General features: G+C 41.4%; 1 protein-coding gene across 5 annotated transcripts in view; it reads left to right on the top strand.

The window, feature by feature from the left end:
- Positions 1 to 23792, top strand: part of crb1 (crumbs cell polarity complex component 1) — a 130993-nt gene that overhangs the window by 41155 nt on the left and 66046 nt on the right. For all 5 annotated transcript variants that reach the window (XM_078561722.1, XM_078561721.1, XM_078561720.1 and 2 more), the window contains exons 3-5: positions 1003 to 1198; positions 4063 to 4202; positions 10514 to 10696. In XM_078561722.1, coding sequence (XP_078417848.1) covers positions 1003 to 1198; positions 4063 to 4202; positions 10514 to 10696 — 519 coding nt within the window. The remainder of the gene's footprint in view (positions 1 to 1002; positions 1199 to 4062; positions 4203 to 10513; positions 10697 to 23792) is intronic.

Here is a 23792-nt window from a genome sequence, read left to right as displayed (position 1 = left end):
CCAACTGTCTCCACAGGAACCAAAGTGAAAAGAACCTCATTTTGAATTTGTACGGTGAAAATGCTTTGCCTAGTGTCTGGTTAAGTCTATGAGTTGCTGTTGCCTTAATGGAGATTAGTTTGGGAATTTGTTAAAAGTTATGATCGTAGTAATTTGTAGTCATATGTATATATTTAACTTGTGTAAATTAATAAAATGTTTCATTTAGCTTAATATAAAACCTCTTGAGAACTGGTGGTATGATTCCTGAATTTAGAGTTGCATCTCAAACATAACACTTAAAATTATAGGTTATGACAGTTGTTAAAAGTTTCCCTCTGGGATTTAAAAAAAAACTCAGCTTTACCAACTGCTTGGTCATAACAATGGGCAGGAAGGGAAGGGAATTGGGGTTTCAGTTTATCCCTTCTCCCCCGCCCAAAACACTGTGTTATTTATATTGCTTAAATAATTTTTTGTGTGCAAAAAACAGAAATAGATGATATTATCTTAATATGGTGCTGCTATTTTTCTGAGTCTATCATCCCAGTATCTCACATTCTATCCTTACAATCTTCTTTAACATTGCATCAGCTTATTGGGAGTAATTTTGACTTTGGACAGGAACCTAAAATGGGTGATATTGGATCAGCCTCTCGTTGTGCACCTCTCTTGATCTTAATTTCCATTGATTTCCTGTTGTCATATTTCATGGATTGTATTCTCAGTGAAAACAGCCAATAGCACAGATCATTACACCTGTTAAAAGGCACACATGATTGATGGAAGAATTATTTCTTCCATCTCCCTGCAGTTTTCCTTCCCTTTTTAGGCAATTGGGAAAAACTCAGCAAATGTGAATCCCAAGTGGGATTCAAACCATATCTCTAGGGTGATCTATTGATCTTGTACTTCCAGATCACTGGCAAGTATTAACCCAAGTTAAAATAAGAGATGATGTTTAATTGTTGAAATTTCTTTATGTCGTGCCAATGGATCAATTTATTGGATTATATGTTGTAGGAACTAATTGTGAACTAGAAATCAATGAATGCTTGTCACAGCCGTGCCTGAATGGTGCAACCTGCCAGGACCACTTTGCCAGCTACTCATGCACATGTGTATCCGGGTTCAAAGGCACCAACTGCGAAATAAATCTCGATGAATGTGCTAGTCAGCCATGCCAGAATGGAGGGCAATGTATAGACAAAGCAAATGGGTAAGTTGTATCATAAAGGCAACATTAAGTAAACATTGGCCCAGATTTTGCAGTCAGTAGCCAACAAAGGACACCAGCTGTTCAATACACTTACACTCTCCCACAGACCTTCCATGGACTTTTGCAATGTAATTTGCAATATGTCGAAATGTAAAACAGCGAGGTGCCCTCTCAAGAAGATCTGGGGCCTGTTGTGAACAGGGCAAACAACTGTGCATCTCCTTAACCAGTTTGAAGAATCCTAACTAAGGCATGCTGAGTCTAAACCAGCTAGTGTAAGGTAGTACAGTTAATTCTATGTAAAATTATACATAGAAAGCAAAATAAAGAAAGAGAAAGAAAGATGGGATTTATAGAGGAAAGGAAGTGAAAGACAGAAATAAATAAAAAGTTGCCAAGTTCAATGGGTATCTATCACATAAGTACCCCAACTTCACAGGCTCCATGTGTTTCAATGTCAAGCCTCCTGGCAAGATGCTGGTATAACAAAACTTCTGGATGAGCAGGTCAACTCAAACAGCAACTTCATGATTTCTGGTCTTAACAGCACATGTGGCTCCTGGAAGTTGCTGTCTGGTTTATATTTTAATAACAGTAAGCACTGATATGAACATATGAATATATGAATTAGGAGCAGGAGTAGGCCATTTGGCCCCTTGAGCCTGTTCCGTTATTCACTAAGATCATGGCTGATCTGATTGTGGCCTCAACTCCACATTCTGTCAACCCCGATAACCTTTGACTCCCTTGTTAGTCAAGAATCTGTCAACCACAGCCTTAAAACTATTCAATAACCCTGTCTCCACTGCTATCCATGGAAGAGAGTTCCAAAGATTCATGACCCTCTGAGAAAAAAAAATTCTTCTCATCTCCATCTTAAATGGGAGACTCTTTATTTTTAAACTGAGCCCCCTAGTTCTAGTGTCTCCCACAAAGGGAAATATCCTTTCAGCATCCACCCTGTCAAATCCCTTCAGGATTATATATGTTTCAATAAGATAATCTCTCAATCATCTAGACCCCAATGGATACAGGCCCAGCCTGTCCAACCTTTCCTCGAAAGGTAACCCCCACCCCAGGTATCAGTCGAGTGAACTCTCTCTGAACTATTTCTTGCACATATATACCCTTTCTCAAATAAGGAGACCAAAACTGTACACAGTATTCCAGATGTGGTCTTACTAACGTCCTGCACAATTGTAACAAAACACCCCTACTTCCATATTCCATTCCCTTTGCAATAAACAACAACATTCCATTTGCCTTCCTAATCACCAGCTGTACCTGCTTACTAACGTTTCCTGATTCATGCACCAGGACACCCAGATCCCTCTGTACCTCAGAGCTCTGCAATCTATCTCCAATTAGATAAAATGCTGCTTTTCTATTCTTCCTGCCAAAGGGGACAAATTCACATTTTCCCACGTTATACTTCATCTGCCAAATGTCCCTTTGCAGAATCCTTATGTCCTCTTCACAACTTACTTTCCTACTAACCTTTGTGTCATCAAAGAGCCACAGGGATCAGTGTTGGGGCCACAACTATTTACAACTTATATCAATGACTTGTGTGAAGGGACCGAATGTATGATTGCCACACTTGCTGATATCCTCACTGTTGGTTTTACTGCAAAACCTGGGCTATGATTATTAATTACATGGAATACCAGTCAAAACTAACAAAGAAAGCCAACACTTCTGAACTATTGTGGTCATCTTGTACTTCTAAATTGCATGAATTTGAGAAAATAAAATGATCTTTAGCCAAAAGTTTGGATGTTTGACGTATGTTTTGGAATATAGTCTTTTTAAAAAATAAATAGCAACTATCTTACGAATCTTGAAGTACTGTGAAAAAACTATAATGCCGACTGTCACTTTGGAGTCACACAAAAAGTGTATGCAAAAGGTCTTGGTTCTTTGAGGATTATTTGAGAAGATTTAAAGATAAACAGTTGCAAGCATGAACTCAAAGTGTCAAGCATTTAATGTTTAACTTATGCTTTTCATGTGGCAAGAAGCAAGTATTTGGCAAACTGCTTTTTATATTGGGGACAAATGAAAGCCATTCATCAGAATGTTCACAACACCAACTGCAAGTGACACAGCAATGGCTCCATTTGATTTATATTGTTGCATCACAGGCATGCAACCAGATGGCAAACACTATCTCCGTGATGATAGTGGCCCTTTGTGATGCTGTATATTTGTCCCCTTTCAAAAGGTGTCTGTCTAATGCGATAAGCTCCTGAAATGAGATCAGAGCATGAAAGGGTTGACTGTCAGTCAGAGCCTCAGAACCTCAGTTTAGCATGAGCAGAGAGCAAAGAATAATCATAGTCAATAAATGATCATTTCTGGTTACCTTGTGGCTGTCTCTAAGTTATCATTAAATACAAAACTTGCTTTAAAAATTACCATCTTATCTCAGATTAACTATCACTGCATTGAGTGACTAAGGATATGGAATTACAGTAGTCCACTTTCTGACTTTCCCACATCTATATATTTTTCTGTTGAACTTTTATTCCTTTCAATGCGGAATCAAGTTATGTATTGCTTAATTTGATAGAGCAGGTGTAATTCCACAAGAAATGTTGTTATATGAGTAGTGGAAAAGGGGTTGATGTCAGTATCTGGTTATGGAATTTCAATGGGTTTTAAATCAAAACTGAGAAGAATGACTGAAGAATTAATGAGAAAATATTTAAAATGTTGCAGTCTTGTTCATGCATTTATTAAATCAAAGAAACATAAAAATAAGAACTATTAATTCTGCGAATAACACTTCTGGCCTGGTCACTTTAAGCTCCGTCCCTGGTGAGTACTGATTCTTTGCAACAATTTTTATGTTATTATTGCAGATATAGCTGTGACTGTTCAAACAGCCGATTCATGGGTCAACACTGTGATATCTACGTCCCAGCCTGCCTTTCACATCCTTGCCTGAACAGCGCCACCTGCCAGGACAATATTGGAAATTACATTTGCCACTGTTGGCCAGGTTGTATTTTTATATGTGAAACTTTTTGATGTTGTGATTAAAAGTATCAGCACCATTTTATTTAAAATGAAAACACTTGTGACATACATATTATAAATTTATATGTATAAAAAATAAGATGATTTGTGGAAATTAAAGCCTTGTATTTTTGCATGCTGTGGCACAGTCATCTGTTCTGGGGAAGAGAGAGAGAGAGGAAATATGTTGAGACGAGTAAAGGAGATGTGATTGCCTGGAAGAAGGGGAAGAGGAAAGCCAGGTGGAAAAATGCGGTGGCGAAAGACTTAAAACGCTGGGTGATTGGAAGAGGAATGGGTGACTGATAGGAAAAGATGGAGAAGTGTGATCAACCAGCATTGTGATGACTCCAAGTAAAATAGGAGAAGCCAGAAGATGATGATGATGATATTTTTGCAATTTCTGAAAATGTATTACAATGCTCTGGCTTATCCTTGGATGACCTATATCTGTGCTGATTTACAAATAGTGTGAGAGTTCTGTTTCACTTATCCAGACCAGGTTGTTCTAATCACACACATGACTCTCCATGAGTAAACACATGGGAAGCTCCATGTATCCATTTGTATATGCGCTATGCTGTCAGAGAGAATTGGCTAGTCCAGTGTACTTAATCTATACAAAGGGACTGCTCCCACAGTGGTTTAACCAGCGAGTAGTTCAGCCACATAGACTAGGACAGTTTGATCCCAGGTGTGTGCTGAACTGACTGCCGGGTGGAGGTCACAGAATGATAGAGTCTTTGCAGTGCAGAAGGAGGCCATTCAGCCTATCAATTCTGCACTGGCTCTCTGATAGAGCATTCTACCTAGCCTCACCCCCCTGTCTTATCAACTTCTTTATTTTCAGATAGCAATCCAATTCCCTGTTGAATACCTCGATCGAACCTGCCTCCACCACCCTTTCAGGAAGTTCATTCCAGACTCCAACCATCCTCTGGGTGAAAAAATTTTTCCCCATATAATTTTATTCCTTTTGCCAATTATTTTGAATGTGTTTCCTCTTGATGCTCACTTGAGTGGGAACTATTTACCCTGTCCATACCCCTCAGGATCTTGAATATCTCTATCACATCTCCTCTCAGCCTTCTTTTCTCCAAGGAAAACAGTCCCAACCTCTCCAATTTATCCTCATTGCTATAGTTCTTTATCCCTGGAATCATTCTTGTAAATCTCCTCTGTACTCTCTCAATGCCTTCACATCCTTCCTCAATTATGGCACCCAGAACTAAACGCAGCACTCCAGATGAGGCCTAACTAATGTCTTATACAGGTTCAACATGACCTCCTTACTCTTGTACTCAATGCCCCTATTAATAAAGTCTAAGATATTATGTGGTTTATTATCTGCTCTATCAATATGCCCTGCTATCTTCAATGACCTATTGTTATGATCCTCAGCTGAGGTTACCACTGGACAAGCCTGATCTCAGGGTGGAACCCAGCTTGATAGATACTAACTCTTATTTTGGTTTCTTTAGACACATGGAGAGGGGCTACTGAACAGAGTAACTGGAGTCAGCTAATGAACTTTTAACAAAAGCGTAAAACATTTATTAAACAAGAAAAGTTGAACTATATTACAATACTCTTTCACCCACAGCTATACCTTTTACAGATATACACAGATTTGTAAGGATAACACAAGTTACAACGCTATCATATTCTAATGATCACAGTAAGTACACAGTCCATGTAAACCAATAGGCATCCTGTGGTTAGACACACCACACTCTGAAACCAAGTGATAGATGTCACCTCAATCAGATGCTATGGATCTCGAATCAACTCCCCTCAGATGCTTGTCACATTATGAGCCAACCGGTCTCACTGAACTCTGTCTTTCATATGGGAGTTTCCAATCTCCAAGAATTCGCTTTGGAATCTTCTCCCAAACCGACACTTTCTCTCAGAAGCCTTCTGCAAGGGTTCACCTCCAAGGTTTTGAACTCTCTATCCGATGCTCCTATCCACTGGATCACCACGTGCATTCAAGCTTTCTTCCATGCACTTTTTCTCACTGACTCAGCTGTCAACAGTACACCACTGCTTCACATGTCCATAGCAAAGAATCTCTTTGGACCTTCTGGCCTCTTGCAAGGTATTCTCACTTTAAATCTGCTTTCCACAGCTTTTGTCTCTTTAAATCTGAAGCTTGGAGCCTTTCTCCCTGCCCCTCATTCTTAACTTCATTAACAGGACCTTTTCCAGGTTCCTGTCCTTTCTTTGACTAAAAGGTCTGCTTGCGACTTTCCCCTGTTTTGTCTCACTCCTTTGGCCTTGGGACCTTTTGGTTCTTTTGGGAAATCTGCTCTCGTTCTGAGTTCCCTTTCCCAGTGTTCAGTCTCTCTGGAGTCCCGGCTGAAAACTGAACTCAGAACTGCTGTTTCTTTAGTATTTCTGTGTGTGTCTGTGGGAGGGACCTGCCTCTCTGGACCCTGTTGCTAGCTAACAGCACATTTTTCTACTCCTGTGTTTGCTGAACTTCTCTTTCGGAGTTGTAAAACTCATTAGAAATGCAGGCACCTTTTAAAGTGAAATTAAAACTCAACTTGACATACAGATACAGAAATACAAATCAAACTTAAACATTAAAGCTAAAACTCATTCCTAACACTCACAAATACAAATATAACTTACTTAAACTATCTCTGTTTCCTAACATTATGTACATATGCACTGAGATCCCTCTATTCCTGCACCTTCTTTAGAGTTTCTCCCTTTAATTTATACTGTCTCACCAGGATGACATAATTACTTTCAGTGGCGCTTGGCTGGAATTTAAATGTGCCTGAAAATAGATATCAATGTGGTAAACATGATATATGCAGCCTTGCTTCTTTTCAGCAGCTTTCTATAATCTCCATTTTATTATTGTGCATTCAATTTCCACTACAATAATGTAAGTTTCGTAATTTGTCATTTAAATTAACCCAGAGTCCTGCACAATCCTACAAAACAAGCTGATGTATTGCAAAGTCCATCATCACCATTACAACAATCTCAAAACAAAAAATAATGAGATAATTCCATATACATTTTGTTTGAAATGGATGAGTGGCAAAGGATCTTTATTGGTAAATTTAGAGCAGCAGCATGTGACATACAGATTCTTAGGATACTGGGCTGCCTAGGAGGATTAAAGCTAAAATAAACATTTGTGGAAAAGCTGGAGTCTTTTAAGAAGCAGCATCACAAGCCATGTTAAATAAACGTACAGAAGTACTAATATTGTCACTTTAAAGGGTTACCTGAATGCTGCAACAACGTTAAATAACAGGATCATTGTCTTGCTCCATCATCTTCGCCACCATTAATATTTCACAGTTATAGTGGATGAGTGGTAAGGTGAGCTGTCGCATATCTCCAGCTGTCGGTGCTCCTTTTACATCAACTAATGAATTTGTCCTAATGAATATATCAGTGAGTGTGCTTAGCATTCTTCCCTGTTCTCAGAGACCGTCAAAGAACAGATGAGGCTGATCATTCACAAAGCAACATTTGACAAAATGATGCTTTTTGAGTTGAACTTCTCTTTTACTTCCCAGCCAGTACTACCATCACACTGTCAGGTGAGGTACAAACCACAGCAAATATGATGCTGCATCCATTTTATTAAAAAATAAATCTCCCAAAAGATGTTTTTTCAACTTGAGACACAAAAAAGCAATTACTATGGACCAAAACTACCAGTGACAGCAGAACATAATCCTGGGCATTGCCGGTTTTTGCTCCAATTTGGTATGCAGCAGAGTGAACTATGTGACTAAGAGGTTCTGGTGGGATGGAGGAGGGTTGCGGGGGTGAAGAATTGAGGATTTTTCAGCACCACACAAAGATGAGAAGGAACGTGCAGACACAAAAAAAAGACAGGGACAACCAAAGGAAAGGGAATTGTAAAAAAGAGAGCAAGATTGTAAACAGGACAAAAACAGAATTACCTGGAAAAACTCAGCAGGTCTGGCAGCATCGGTGGAGAAGAAAAGAGTTGACGTTTTGAGTCCTCACGACCCTTCAACAGAACTGAGTATAGTTAGGAGAGGGGTGAAATATAAGCTGGTTTAAGGTGGGGGGGGGGGAGAGAGAGAGAAGTTGAGGGGGGGTGTGGTGTAGTTGTAGGGACAAGCAAGCAGTGATAGGAGCAGATAATCAAAAGATGTCACAGACAAAAGGATCAAAGAGGTGTTGAAGGTGGTGATATTATCTAAGAAAATGTGCTAATTAAGAATGGATGGCAGGACACTCAAGGTACAGCTGTAGTGGGGGTGGGGTGGAAAGACTGACAAGGTATTAGTTGTAGATTTTAAAATAATGGAAATAGGTGGGAAAAGAAAAATCTATATAAATTATTGAAAAAAAAAGGGAGGGGGAAGAAACGGGGTGGAGATGGGGGGAGGGAGTTTAAGATCTAAAGTTGTTGAATTCAATATTCAGCCTGGAAGGCTGTAAAGTGCCTAGTCGGAAGATGAGGTGCTGTTCCTCCAGTTTGCGTTGGGCTTCACTGGAACAATGCAGCAAGCCAAGGACAGACATGTGGGCAAGAGAGCAGGGTGGAGTGTTAAAATGGCAAGCGACAGGGAGGTTTGGGCCTTTCTTGCGGACAGACCGCAGGTGTTCTGCAAAGCGGTCGCCCAGTTTGCGTTTGGTCTCTCCAATGTAGAGGAGACCGCATTGGGAGCAACGAATGCAGTAGACTAAGTTAGGGGAAATGCAAGTGAATTGCTGCTTCACTTGAAAGGAGTGTTTGGGCCCTTGGACGGTGAGGAGAGAGGAAGTGAAGGGGCAGGTGTTGCATCTTCTGCGTGGGCATGAGGAGGTGCCATAGGTGGGGGTTGAGAAGTAGGGGGTGATGGAGGAGTGGACCAGGGTGTCCCAGAGGGTACGATCCCTACGGAAGTCCGCCAGGTGGGGTGAAGGGAAGATGTGTTTGGTGGTGGCATCATGCTGGAGTTGGCGGAAACGGTGGAGGATGATCCTTTGAATGCGGAGGCTGGTGGGGTGATAAGTGAGGACAAGGGGGACCCTATCATGTTTCTGGGAGGGAGGAGAAGGCGTGAGGGCGGATGCGCGGGAGATGGGCCGGACACGGTTGAGGGCCCTGTCAACGACCGTGGGTGGAAAACCTCGGTTAAGGAAGAAGAAGGACATGTCGGAGGAACTGTTTTTGAAGGTAGCATCATCAGAACAGATGCGACGGAGGCGAAGGAACTGAGAGAGTGGGATGGAGACCTTACAGGAAGCGGGGTGTGAGGAGCTGTAGTCGAGGTAGCTGTGGGAGTCGGTAGGCTTGTAATGGATATTGGTGGACAGTCTATCATCAGAAATTGAGACAGAGAGGTCAAGGAAGGGAAGGGAAGTGTCAGAGATGGACCATGTGAAAATGATGGAGGGGTGGAGATTGGAAGCAAAATTAATAAATTTTTCCAGGTCCAGATGAGAGCACGAAGTGGCGCCTAAGTAATCATCGATGTACCGGAGAAAGAGTTGTGGGAGGGGGCCGGAGTAGGACTGGAACAAGGAATGTTCCACATACCCCATAAAGAGACAGGCATAGCTGGGGCCCATACGGGTACCCATAGCCACACCTTTTATTTGGAGGAAGTGAGAGGAGTTAAAGGAGAAGTTGTTCAGTGCGAGAACAAGTTCAGCCAGATGGAGGAGAGTAGTGGTGGATGGGGATTGTTCGGGCCTCTGTTCAAGGAAGAAGCTAAGGGCCCTCAGACCATCCTGGTGGGGGATGGAGGTGTAGAGGGATTGGACGTCCATGGTGAAGAGGAAGCGGTTGGGGCCAGGGAACTGGAAATTGTTGATGTGACGTGTCAGAGGAATCACGGATGTAGGTGGGAAGGGACTGGACAAGGGGCGAGGGAAGGGAGTCAAGATGACGAGAAATGAGTTCCGTGGGGCAGGAACAGGCTGACACGATCGGTCTGCCGGGACAGTTCTGTTTGTGGATTTTGGGTAGGAGGTAGAAGCGGGCCGTCCGAGGTTGGGCGACTATCAGGTTGGAAGCTGTAAACAGGAGATCAAGGGAATATGAATGAAAGAAAAAAAGGGGAGTAAGTAAGTAAGGATTGGAAGAAGAGGTAATCAAAATGAAAGATGATAAAGATAAGAGCAACCACAAAATGTCTTTCTCCGCTTCGTTTTTATTTCTGAAATTAATGGTCAAGAGTTCTAAAAAAGTTCAATGCTTGTCTCCTCCCCTTAGGCTGTGTTTCATTCCTCACCCTGTGGTACTGATTAGTCTATCAATGGGAATTATTATAACTATGAATTTTGTGATTTATGCAGGTTTCACGGGGACACACTGTGAGATCGATATCCATGAATGCTTCAGTAATCCTTGTCTACATGGAGGAAAGTGTGTTGAGCTCTCCTGGAAAAATATGTACGGAAACACATCAGAACTGCCTGCAGTGTTCAGCTACGAGCATGCTGCTGGCTACCTCTGTAAATGTCAGCACGGATTTACAGGTAGACTTACATTATATCATAAAATTGTACTTTTCACTTTATTCCCTGACAAAGAATTCTCACCTGTTGATTTTACATTGTACGGGAATCATGAGAGTTTCTTTATTCGCATATTAATTGCACGATGCACTGATACTCATAATTTTACAAAGTGCTGCTGCGGTAATCTGTCTCAGATGTAAAAATGAATGGACATACATACAGCTCTTAAATTCTGCAATGACATAGACAGCGAAAGGCAGGCACAAAATGTGACAACCATCCCTTCAATAGATGGCCCAATAGCAAACTCTTAACACCTATAGCCAAAGGGAGACTAATCACATTGGCCTATCTTACATGCAAGCACAGTAATTCATTTGTTTGTCTACCTTATGATAATTAGCATTCAATTGGTGAGACACAAAGGTGTATCAACGGTCAGATTAGATTTACAGTAAAAATTTGCATTGAATTATTTACGTGGAAAATGATCCAAAAGTAGAAACCGGATATAGTTACAAATAAAATAGATATCCTTATGCTTACAGGAACTGTCCGGTGAAGTTGGATTAACTGCACTGTTAGATCGTTAACTATCAGGAGCTCACTTTATCCATGTATATGAAGTTGACTCAGTGGCTTTAAATCAGTGAAATAAATGAAATAGACTCTAGAATAGAGTAAAGCCTTTTTTAGATTGCGTCCTGATCAACATGCCAATATTATGAGGAAACAGAACCCCATTTATCTAATTAAAAACAGCCAAAAGCATTTTTATCAGAGAAATATCTATCAAGAGCTTGTCTTTTCTCCAATGATCTTCCAGAGAAGCAGATTGCAGCACATGGTGTAGGGGCAAGTCACTCACCCCCCAAATTGATAAAACCGTCAACACAGGCAGAGGAGCAACAAACTGATCCAAGACAAAACCACTCAAAACCTTTTATCTCGCATAGTAAGATTTAACCACTGTTTACTCCCAGATGACATGACTGATTGAAATACTTCAAATGCTGATAAAAAGTTATCAAATTAATCTCAACAGACATCACTAAACTGATTGGCTTCAGCCTCTATTAATGTAAATAAATATTTCAGACAACTGGATCAATTATGGGATTCAGTTCCATAGGGTTTGCTGACTTTGAACTTTTTTCAATGTTACCCACAGGTGGATGTTTTGAAGAGATTTGGGCTATTGATGTGACCTTAAATTCACACTTATATCAGATAATTACTTAAGAGTTACTAATCGACAGAGAATAAGCTGGAGAACACATGTCAGACTGGCTGCTGCAGTTGACACTCAAAGCTGTTAAAATTTAATGTCTGTTGTAAGAATTTAGCTTTTAGAAGTGCTGGAGAAAGGGTCAGCTTTGATCTAATGTGATGGATCATCTGATTTATTTGATGACTGTAGTATACATGACAGCAATTACCAACTGTTTGATCTGGATTTTGCATTCTGTGGCAAAGCAATGACATTTTTCGCTGATCTAAAAGAGCTGAATCTTCCAGTGAGCTCTATGGTGTGGATTTCCCCTTTACCAATGTCAGTTTGAGTCTGACACCAAGCCAACGGTTTCTCAGGGCACCTAGCAGTGATGTCATCAAGCCAGACAAGCAGTCAGTCACATTGAAGAATTCCCATAGACAACAAACCAGAAAGTTAAATACACTGATTATCCTTCACATGGATTTTATAGAGAGAAAAATAAAGGATTGGGACATACACATTAGAAGCTAAAAGATCATAAAAACTATTCTTTAAATGTTTGTCATATTAAATTAACTATGATATTATCATAATGGAAAAATTTGACATTCCTCAAATATAAAATAGTTTTTGCGGGCTAGAGAGGTTGTTCAGCTAAAGTTATGACTTAGTACTCTTAAAAACCCAGTTACACTTCATTAACAATCCACAATGTTTTTGGAGAATTTTAACAGTGATATTACAACATAAAAAGGGGAGGTCCATGGCAGTTCAGTGGTTTCTAAAGACTGCCATCTGCAGAGAATTCAATAATGCGCTCTGGGGAGGTGCAGGGAATCACTGACATGAGCTTCTGGATTTCCACCTTTCATTGCCCATGTGTGGACAGCAGAAGTTATTGTCAATTTCACAGGGTTAGTTTCACCATCATTACAGCCACACAATCCAAGCCATTGCTTCCTAAGATTGCCCAATTACACAAAGCAGTGCTTGGAGACTGGATTAATTTATGTGTGTGAAATAGCAATTGGCCATTGGTTATTGTTAATTATATGAAGAGGGTTCACAATCAGTTCGAAACAAATGATAGATTAAGCTGTTTAAAAGATAATGTGCTTCCATTGTCAAATAATCTATAAGGAGCAAAAATTAAAATGTTAAACAAATACAAATGGCATCACTTTGGTAGACTATTGGAAGCTTTCGCAGTCACAGCTGAGAGCACCATTCATTCTTAATTTAAACTTCAGTAAAACATATAATACTGTAAAATTTAGTGAAAGGTACTTTAAGTTGTGCTCTAATTCTAATGGAAAAATGTTACATAGAGCAACAATGAAATGTTGGGCTGCATTTTGTGGGCAACCCTTGGGCAGGAAAGCAGGTGGCTGGACCCGTAAAACAGGGCACTGTGCCATCAGCGGTGAAGCCCACCCTCTCCCCCAGTTTTACAAGTGGCAGGGAGAGGCATCAGGTGGGCCGCCCATCCGTGGACCAATTGAAGCCCTTAAGTGGTCAATTAATACCCATATCAGGGCCTCATTCCTCCATCGCTCAAATTTAACGAGCAATTTAAAGAGACTTGTCCCCAACGTGCAGCCCAATAGATTTGTTTCTGCATGCTGCTGGCCAATGAAAGGTGGGGTGGGGGTACCTCCTTTCCAGGTGCCTGGTGTCAACCGGAGGCAACTCCCCCCACAATTTATCCTCCCCCCCCCCCACCACCCGTCATGTCCAATATACCATCCCTGCCCCACTCCACTCACCAGGGCCTGCCAGCCTGGCCCTGGCAAGATCCTGGACTTACCTGGGTTGCTAGGCATCCATTGTTACCCTTCCGCCTGGGCCTCCCAGAGTACTGGCATAGGCCACCACTTCTGGTGGCACTGCCGGTCCTGAAGAGCTACCAGCCTGCAATTGGCTGGCAACTCTATGAGGCAGGGCTCCCGTGTGGAGAACCATGGAGTCTTGCCTCATAATAATTAATGTCCCGTTAGCCAAAAAATGAAAGTGGGGCAGGCAGCAGACTGGAAGCGGGCTTGCCCCCAACATTTACGCTAGGGTGTGGAGAATCCGCCCTCAACATATAATCCACTCCATTACTACTGAGACACTAAGGGGTCTCAGGTTTTCAAGAATAATGTTTTAGAGGCAGTCTAGAGCCATGTGTCAGAAGAAAATTATTTACGAAACTTAAACCCTGAAAGAAGGACCATTGCACTAATCAGTTGTGCCGGGGTAGTTAAATGATGAGGAAAGATTAGAAAAACCTTGAAGGGACATACCTGAGAGAAGCCTTTAAGAAGTATGCAAGATACTAAGAAAAAGGTTAATTGTGAGCATTAAGTTAAACCATTACTCCACTACGAGGAGGCATAGGTACAACCTTGTAAAGGCCAATGTCAGGACTGATGTCAGGAAGTACTTCTTCATTCAATGGGTAATCAATTGCTAGAATAATCTTCTGGGCGTAGTAGTGGAGACAGAAATTATGGAGACAGAAATTCTGGAATTCAGAAGACAGCTCGATGCCGACGTGGCATGTCTGCTGCCACCATATATGCTGAGGATCTCAATGTAGACCTCAAGGGATCTGTCTCTATACTAAGATATTGAGACTGCTGAGGGTTGAACACAAGTATCTAAAGTTTATTACCAGCAACAACTATACACAGCTCTGCACAGGCCTCGATCTGGCCTGGGTCCTAACAATTACATAGGCTGATTACTTGGCTATACGTCTGACTCATAAGATGTGGTCTGTACTCATAAGATGCATTACAGCCTGTGACCCTGTATCGGCAAGATGCACATAGAGTCTTGCTGATACAGGGTCACAGGCCAGAGTGAGCATCTGCAATAGAGGGGACAGGCAATCATGAGCATCTAACATGGAGGCTGTACTTTTCTACTCCAGCCTCACACATGGTGATATCACAGTGATGTCACTATGCAGCTTCTTAAAGGTACATGTCATTGTCTGCATTGGCATGCATACAATATCATACCAGATGTTGAGGAAGGGTAATCTTAGCGTAAGTTAGATGAGTCCGAAGGTCTTTTTTGTACATCATGACCTGGTAGGGCCTAATCATTCTCATTCTTCTAATCTCTCTTATATCCCCTAGTTCATCCTCCTCTCTGATGCCTTTCCAAACCCATTGTAACTTCCAGTTACCCTCAATCCTGTTCACACAGGCCCCATGAGAACCAGCTGCAGAGAGTATGAGAAAGATGAGAATCCCCATAATCCTCCATATTAGATAACTAGTCTTGCATTATTGAAGGCTAGCTTCCACCTACAAAAGATATTCAAAAATTCCTGACTATAAATAGGCAAGTGAGAGTTATGCTATTTAACATGGCATCATAACAAGCAACTCAGGAGCAACTAAATACATACTTTGGTTCTGTCTTGATAAAGGAGGACACAAATAACGTACCAGACATGTTGGGGAACATAGGGTTTAGTGAGAGGGAGGAACTGAAAGAAATCAGTATTAGTAGGGAAATGGTGTTGGAGAAATTGATGGGATTTAAGGCCGATAAAGCCCCCGGACCTGATAATCTACATCCCAGAGTACTTAAGGAAGTGGCCCTAGAAATAGTGGATGCATTGGTGGTCATCTTCCGAAATTCTATAGACTCTGGAACAGTTCCTACAATTTGAAGGGTAGCTAGTGTAACCCCACTATTTAAAAAGGGAAGTAGAGAGAAAACAGGGAATTACAGACCAGTCAGCCTGACGTCGGTAGTGGGGAAAATTCTAGAGTCCATTATAAAAGATTTAATAGCTGAGCACTTGGAAAACAGTGGCAGAATCGGACAGAGTCAGCATGGATTTACAAAAGGGAAATCATGCTTGACAAATCTACTGGAATTTTTCAAGAATGTACCTAGTAGAGTTGATGAGGGGGAGCCAGTGGATGTGGTTTATTTGGACTTTCAGAAGGCTTTCGACAAAGTCCCTCATAAGAGATTAGCGTGTAAAATTAAAGCTATTTGGAATTTATTGTAGAGTAATAGAGGGGTGTGTTGTGTATGTGTGTGTGTGTCTGTGACTTAATTGAATTAAAGGCAGCTGGTCTGAAGACTTTGATAGATCAGAAGATAAACTAGGTTTAAAATGCTAAGTAGGCAAACATGGGTCAACTTTTAGAACGTGAGGTGTAACGGGAACATTTGCATTTTTAAATGAACTGGACTAGCTTGAATTCAAAAGAAGGGGTGAAATGTTTCACTTAGCCAGGAGAAGTTTAGAAACAGTGGGCTGAATTTTGCCCCAACGTCATCCCGCCCCATTTAAATTTTCAGGAAGGCCGGCCCGCAGCAAAATCAGCTGTGCACCCGCCGACCTGTGAATGGCCAATTGAGGCCATTGACAGGATCACTGAAACAATTAAAGGACCTGCCTGTCCAACCTTAAGGTTGGCGGGCAGGCCAGGAGCCCCGGCGGGCAATAGAAAAAACATGAAACCTCATCCACTGGCGGAATGAGGTTTCATGTAGGGATTTAAGAAGTTTAATAAAGTTTTAGTGTAATTTATGAACATGTCCCATCTCATGTGACATTGTCACATGAGGGGAACATGTTAAAGATTTTTTTTTCTATTTCTAACGTTTTTAAAACTGTCAGCGATCTCCCTGAGGCAGCACTTAGCCTCAGGGAGATGTGTGCTCTTTCGTGCGCATGTGTGAAAGAGCGCACTCTCGCTTTTGGAGAATCCCCCCCGCCCGCACAGGAAGCACATAGCGCTTCCAGCCGGATGTCACGCTGGACGGGCCTTAATTAGCCCGCCCACATAAAATGGTGGCAGGGCCTGCTTCTCCGGCGGGGATCGGCTCCCCGCCCGCCGGAGATTGGGTCAGGAGCGCCCACCTGCTCGGTAGGCAGAAAATCCTGCACAGTGTGTTTATTTTTCCAAAAATTACTGGCAAAATTAGTACTATGATACATTTTTATTATTACAAAGTTAAAGTCCAAAGACATAGGACAGAATTTTGCCCTTGGCGTGCGGGATTGGTGGGGGTGGTCAGGAAGCCAACCACCACCCGCAATCGATAGCGCACCGTGATTTCATGCTAGTGGGCCAATTAAGGCCCGCCCAGCATGATACACGAGCGGCAGCACTGAGCGCTGCCTGTGTGGGCAAGGGGAGGAGGACGATCAGGCCTAATGCGAACTTTGCACATGTGCGCAAAAGAGCACTGAATAATCTTCCTGAGGCACAGAGCTGCTTCAGAGAGATGAAGAATATATTGAAAAGATTATTAAACAACGGAAAAATGTAATGAAACATGTCTCCTCATGTAACTCTGTCACATGAGCAGGGACATGTTTTTAATTAAAAATTAAAGTTTTTATTTCATTTGTATTTGAATTTGGAAACCTCATCCCGCCCATGGGTGAGGTTTCCAAAAAAATGCAAAGGCCGCTTGGCCTTTTTGCCTGCCTGTCAACCGTTAGGTTGAATGGCAGTGAAAAATTAAGCACAATTGATAGCTTAATGGCCTTAATAGGAATTTTAATTGTCGGCAGGCTTGCTGCCGTCTCTGGTGCGCGCCCTCCGACCGAACTATCGTGTGACTGCGCATTGACGTCGTCACATTCGGTTGGGTCAAGCGCACGCCCACCCCATGTGCCAAAAATCCTGCCCATAATGAAACAAAGGAATTTGCATTCAAAGGGGAAAATATGTATAAAGGAGAGAAGGTTGTGTGTAAGGGAAGGAATTCTAAGATCTAACAAGTGTGAAAAGCCTCCAGCCTCTGTGCCCAAACTGGTGTCTACAAGAACTGAAGTTAAGAAAACTCACTTTGAATGCGACTGTTCAGGGTATCGTGTTACTTTGCCTGGGTCTTTTAAAATCTATGTGTTTTACTGTTGCCTTAACGGAGGTGTAACTAGGAGTTAGATCAACTAGGGGAGCTAGGAGTTATCATAGTAATAATTTGTAAACCTGTGTGTGTGCTTGAAATTATTTTTTAAAAATTTAATAAATGTTTAATTCAGTTTTGTAAAAAACCTCTTACGCATTGGTGACCTTTTTACTGAATTCAAAGCCCTTATCTCGAAATAAGTGCAAATTGCAAATAGTTGTGGCAGCTGCTTCAAGTTTCCCTCTGGGATTTGGGCAGCTTGGCATTTACCATCTGCCTGCCATAACACTTGACCTGGCCTCACAACGGTTTGGGGAAGAGGGTTCAAATTTCCCCTTTCCTTTGTGAGAAGCCGTGCTTCCTGACATCACCCCGGAAAGGTCTAACTCAAATTTTAGGGTTATGCATTCATCTCCTGAATTCCCTCACCAGATGGAACAGTTTCTCTCTATCTACTCTCTACATTCATTGAATCATCTTAAAACTTCAATTAATCTTTTATATTCAAGTTAATTGAGCTGAGTTTATGCAATCTAACCTCATAAAAAATTTTAGACCTGGTATAATTCTACAAGTTTTATAACTATATCCAAGCCAGCAATACAGGATGATAATCACTCACATCACAAAGCCGATCATAAACACTAAAGTGAAGGAGCCCCAAGCAACCATTTAGCGCAGTGGCTTAATCAAGCATGGCAATGTATTGCAATTCTGTCTGTAAATGGCAGAGGGAGTTGAAGAGAGACACCTACTTTTTATTATATTATGAAGGGATCACCAACAAACTATTTTGCATATCTGCAGAGCTTGACATGAGTCATTGCCTGGAAGCTCTAGACAGTCAGGACATATTAGAGTGCTTGAGGTACACGGCTTAACGGACAAACGGTTTTACTGTGACCCATCTGATATGCCCTTTTCATCTGTACCTTATAAAAGGTGCGCAAGGTCATAAAGAGTATGGAAAAGGGGAATCCAGAAAAGTATGTTAACCTACATTGCGAGACAAATGCAATGGAGCACAGATTCAAATTAGTGAAAGATACGTTTAGGACTGATGTCAAGAAGATTAAAAGGAGTGATGAACAAATGGAATAGACCTCCAGGTCAAATAATGAAGGGCAAAAGGTGAAAACTCTGTAATCATACTCTGGATGAATGAACTAAGGGGGCTGAATGGCCTTATGCATAATTAACTTGTGGTTTTGTCGTATGTACAACAGTTTACTTTTGTAAGAAACTGAAGTTTTCAAAGACTTGGTTACATAAGTTTAGCACTGTGATGGGCTTTGAACTGAGTGGAATAGTACAGAATGTAAATTGTTTAATTCAGGCCTGTTTTGTGTTTGTATAAAAAAGTCAGTATTGGATTTGAAGATAATGACACTTTTGAAAGGGCATATAATGAGAAAGCTGAATCTTCTGATGAGCTATGTACATAGTGAAGAAGCAAAGGAAAATCAGAAAGCCATGATCTTAGTTTCATGATAAGAGCTTGAGGCAAATCGTGACACTGACAATCCAATGAACTGCTTAGATATTTTTTATTTAAATTGTTTGTGAACAGTCTCTTTTAATGTTGATCTCAATAATTCCCCAATATTTAAGGCCAAGGTTGGAAAATGAGTCGTTCTAAATGGCTTATATTAATTTTAATGCAGATGTGATTACACGTACATAGTTTATCACAGATCATTATTTAGATATTTTCCGTCAATAATAAATGGCTCTCTAAAGTTCAAGTATACAAAATTGTATGCAATTAATTTCTGCAGTCACAAAATTTTTTCAAAGCAGCAATGTCATTGCATCCTGAACATTCAATCTGATGAGGTGATAAACAGCATCTTTGTATTAAAGGGCAAGATTCCATCTTACTATATATATATTCAAATGCTTTGAAAAATTATTTTGCTTGAAGAGGTAAAGGCTGGGATTTTCTGGTCCTGGAAATTCTCACCCAAAGTCAACTGGCCTTTGGCTGGTCCATCAAATTTTCCATACTGTCCATGATGATTCTTGCCATGGGCGAGACCGGAAAATCCTGGCCATTGAGTCTTTAAATTGACAAACTACCCACTTATCAATTTGGATTCTTCCTGCACCTATTTCACCCATGAAAAAGAACTTGCATTTACATAGCACCATTCATGATCTCAAACTGTTCCAAAATGCTTTAAAGCCCAATGAAACATTTTTGAAGTGTAGTCACTGGCAGCAAGGTGATGCAAATAGCAATGTGATAATGACCAGATAATCTCTTTTAGAAATATCTGTTGAGGAATAAGTATTGGCTAGGACATAAGAAGGCCTGGGTTTAACATCTCATCCAAATGCTGATACCCTTACTACTACACTGAGGTGTGAGGCTAGATAATCACTCAGGTCTCTGGAGAAGAATTTTCCCCCAATCAGGGGGAAGTGCGGGTGCGGGCGGGTGCGCTGCCATTTTACGTGGGCGGGCCAATTAAGGCCCGCCCAGCGTGACATGACGTCCGCCAGGTGTGCGGGAGGGGGAGGGATTCCCTCAGCTGGGACTGTGCTCTTTCACGCATGCGAAAGGCTAAGTGCTGCCTCAGGGAGATCAGCTCTGATTTAAAACTTTTATTAAACACATTTAAAAATTTTCCCTGCCATGTCCCCTCATGTGACACTGTCACATGAGTTGGGACATGTCCATAAGTTTTATTGAAACCTTTCTTGAAAATTTAAATACCCTCATGAAACCTCATCCCGCCCATGGGTGAGGTTTCATGCTTTTTCAGAAGCCCGCCTGGGCTCCCGGCCTGCCCACCAACCTTAAGCTTGGACAGGCAGGTCCATTAATGACCTTAATTAGTTTTTCAATGGCCTCAATAGGCCGTTGACAGGTCAATGGGCGCGTAGCTGACTTGGCTGCGCCGCCGTCAACCTGAAAATGGAAAAGACACGGGATATGTCGGGAGTTCCACCTGACGTCATCTCGCATCATTTTATGCGTTGGCGAGCGGACCCCACCCCCGCTTGCCAAACGGAAGATCCTGCCCCTGGAGTGGAACGTGAACCCACACCTTCTGGCTGAGGAGGTAAGAGTGTTATGCACTGAACCACAGCTGACACCTAATAGCATGTGTGTAACAACCTTTGAAAAACAGCATGGCCAAAGTTGTAAAACTGAGTTCATCCAGGTTTATAGCTAAATTAAATTCTGATTTTATGGCATTTTACACCTGAAGGGAAGAAAATTGTGGAGGAAAATGGTCTATTTTTGTTAAAGATGAAATATCCAAAATCTGTAGCTCAAATCTTTTAAAGCAGAATGATCGTTCACCTTTTGTCCTTTTTGCTTCAGTGTCCTGCAAACCCTAAGCAATGGGCATCTGCACTCAAATGGCCTGGGATAAGTCCCTGGCAATGCAACTATGTGTCAGCTCTGAAAAGGTTCACAAGAACAGGCAGGAAACCATTCTTTGACTTTGCCTCCTCTCTCTGGAGGCCAGATTCTTTTTACTTTATATCTCCTAAAGCAACAATCTCAACAGAGCAGTGGATCAAACCTTTTCGCACTATTTCCATAGCATCCTCACAATAATTTTTTAAACAGAAGTACATTTTCTGCTCAAGTGATTTCCAGGGTTCTTTTGGTATTTGCAAACATGTTAACCAGTGCACAATAACAACAACTGGTATTTATTAAAGAGGTCCTAAGGTGCTACAAATGCTTTATTTAATTATTTATTCGATGGGGGCACCACTGGCTAGGCAGGTCAATCCCTAATTGTCTTTGAGAATTGGGTGGCTTGATAGGTAATTTATGTGGGTCTGGAGTCACATGTAGGCCAGACCAGGTAAGGATGGCAGATTTCCTTCCCTAAAGGGCATTAGTGAACTAGATGGGTTTTTATGACAATTGACAATGGTTTCATAGTCATCTTTAGACTTTTAATTCCAGATTTTTATTTTAACTGAATTCAAATTTCACCATCTGCTATGATGGGATCCAAACCCTGGTCCCCAAAGAATTACCCTGGGTCTCTGGATTACTCTGGATGACCATACCACTGCATCACCACCTCCCCCTAAAGGTAATCAAACAAAACTTGACAGCACAGCACAAAAGAGATGTTGCAACAGATGACCTAAAACTTGGTCAAAGGGGTAGGTTTTAAGGATCATCTTAAGGAGCAAATAAAAGGAAAGCAAAGGGAGGTAGAGAGGCTGAGAGGTTTAGGGAGGTAAGGCCAGAGCTCAGGGTCTGAAGATAAGGCTGTCAATGGCAGAGCAATTAAAATCAGGGATGCTCCAGATTTATTGGAGATATCTCAGGGGGTTGTGGAGTCGGAAGAGTTTAAAGAGATAGGGAGATGTGAGACCATGGAGGGATTTGAAAAAAAATGGTGAGAACTTTACAATTGCGATGTTGCTTAATCAGGAGCGGAAGCAGGTCAGCGGGCATAGAGGTGATGGGTGAACAGGACTTGGTGTGAGTTAGGGGACAGGCAGCCGAACTTTAAATGACCTCAAGTTTACGGAGGGTAGGAAGCAGGAGGTCAAGCAGGAACATGTTGGAATAGACAACTTGAGAGCTAACAAAGGGAAGGATGAGGGTGTCAGCAGATGAGCTGAGGATGCGGGGAGGGGAGTAGGGCAGGGAATAGGGCAATATTGTGAAGGTGGAAACAGGCATTTTAGTGATGTCACAGATATGTGGTTGGGAGCTCATTTTGGGGCAGACCTTTGTTCGTTTGCTGTTTTAATGCAATTATTCACTCATTTGTTTTAAATAGAGTAATGACTGAATTAAAATAGCACACAAAGTAATTTTGTGCGTGAAAACACATTAAGCGGTGTAACACCAGAATAAATTAAGCACTTAAATATGAGAATAATGTTTCACAATGTTAGCAGTAAGATGTGTGAGCTTTCAAGTTTGTGTTTGTAAAAATATCAGGTTGGTGAATTGTAAAGTTAAAACCACATGCACAGCATGTGGGTTAAGACAGCTTATCACAATTTATTTATTTTCAAAAAAAAACATTCTGTTACTGCTAAAATAGAGGAATTGGAAAAGGTGCAAAAAAAGAATGAGGCCAAGACTACCTATCAGCAAAGATTGAATATGTTGAGACTCTTTTCTCTAGAAGAGTGAAGACTGAGGAATGAGCTAATAGAGCAAGATTGTGAGAGTTTGATATTATAGAACCATAGAACACTACAGCACAGAAAACAGGCCATTCTGCCCTTCTAGTCTGTGCCGAAATATTATTCCGCTAGTTCCATTGACCTGCACCTAGTCCATAACCCTCCAGACCTCTCCCATCCATGTATCTATTGTAGATATAAACAAAATGTTTCCACTTGCAGGCAACAGAACGTGGGGTATAAATATAAGATAGTGACTAATAAATCTAATGGGGAATTTAGGAGAAACTTTATTACCCAGAGTGGCTGGAATATGGAACACTACCAACAAGAGGAGTTGCAAAAAATAGCATTCAAGGCTAGATAAGCACATGAGAGAGAGCAAGGAATAGGACATATTGTTGGGGTTAGATGAAGAGAGGTGGAAGGAGGGTTCTATGGAGCATAAACATCCCATGGACCTGTTGGGTGGAATGGCCCGTCCTTATGATCTAAATACTTTGTAAAACTCTTATTAAATGTCCTGACCTTTTGGCAGTAATATATGCTTCCAGCCTGAAGAGAAATCGGGCTAAAGGGGTCAGATTTTATTTGGGCTGTTCATTGCTGTTCATTCGTATGACAAACATATGTGAGACAATACTGAATCAACATTTGGCTGTTTAAAGTGTATTTATTCCATATTTTTCAATGCTGTTAGTTTTGTTGTAGTCGAGGGGAGCAGCCTAAATAGGTCACAGAGACTGACTGCACAAACCATTGTGTAAGCAAGGAATTTACTGATTCTTAAACTAAGCCTTGCTGATCTGGCTTTCAGAACATTACACGCTGAGCTGAGTCAGCAGGCACGGCAGACAAAGGAACAGTATGTGCAGTTAGGATCCACCTTAACAA

This window comes from Cetorhinus maximus, chromosome 17 (genome assembly GCF_964194155.1).
Source record: "Cetorhinus maximus chromosome 17, sCetMax3.hap1.1, whole genome shotgun sequence".
NCBI classification, from domain to species: domain Eukaryota; kingdom Metazoa; phylum Chordata; class Chondrichthyes; order Lamniformes; family Cetorhinidae; genus Cetorhinus; species Cetorhinus maximus.
This window is presented reverse-complemented; position numbering and strand designations above follow the sequence as displayed.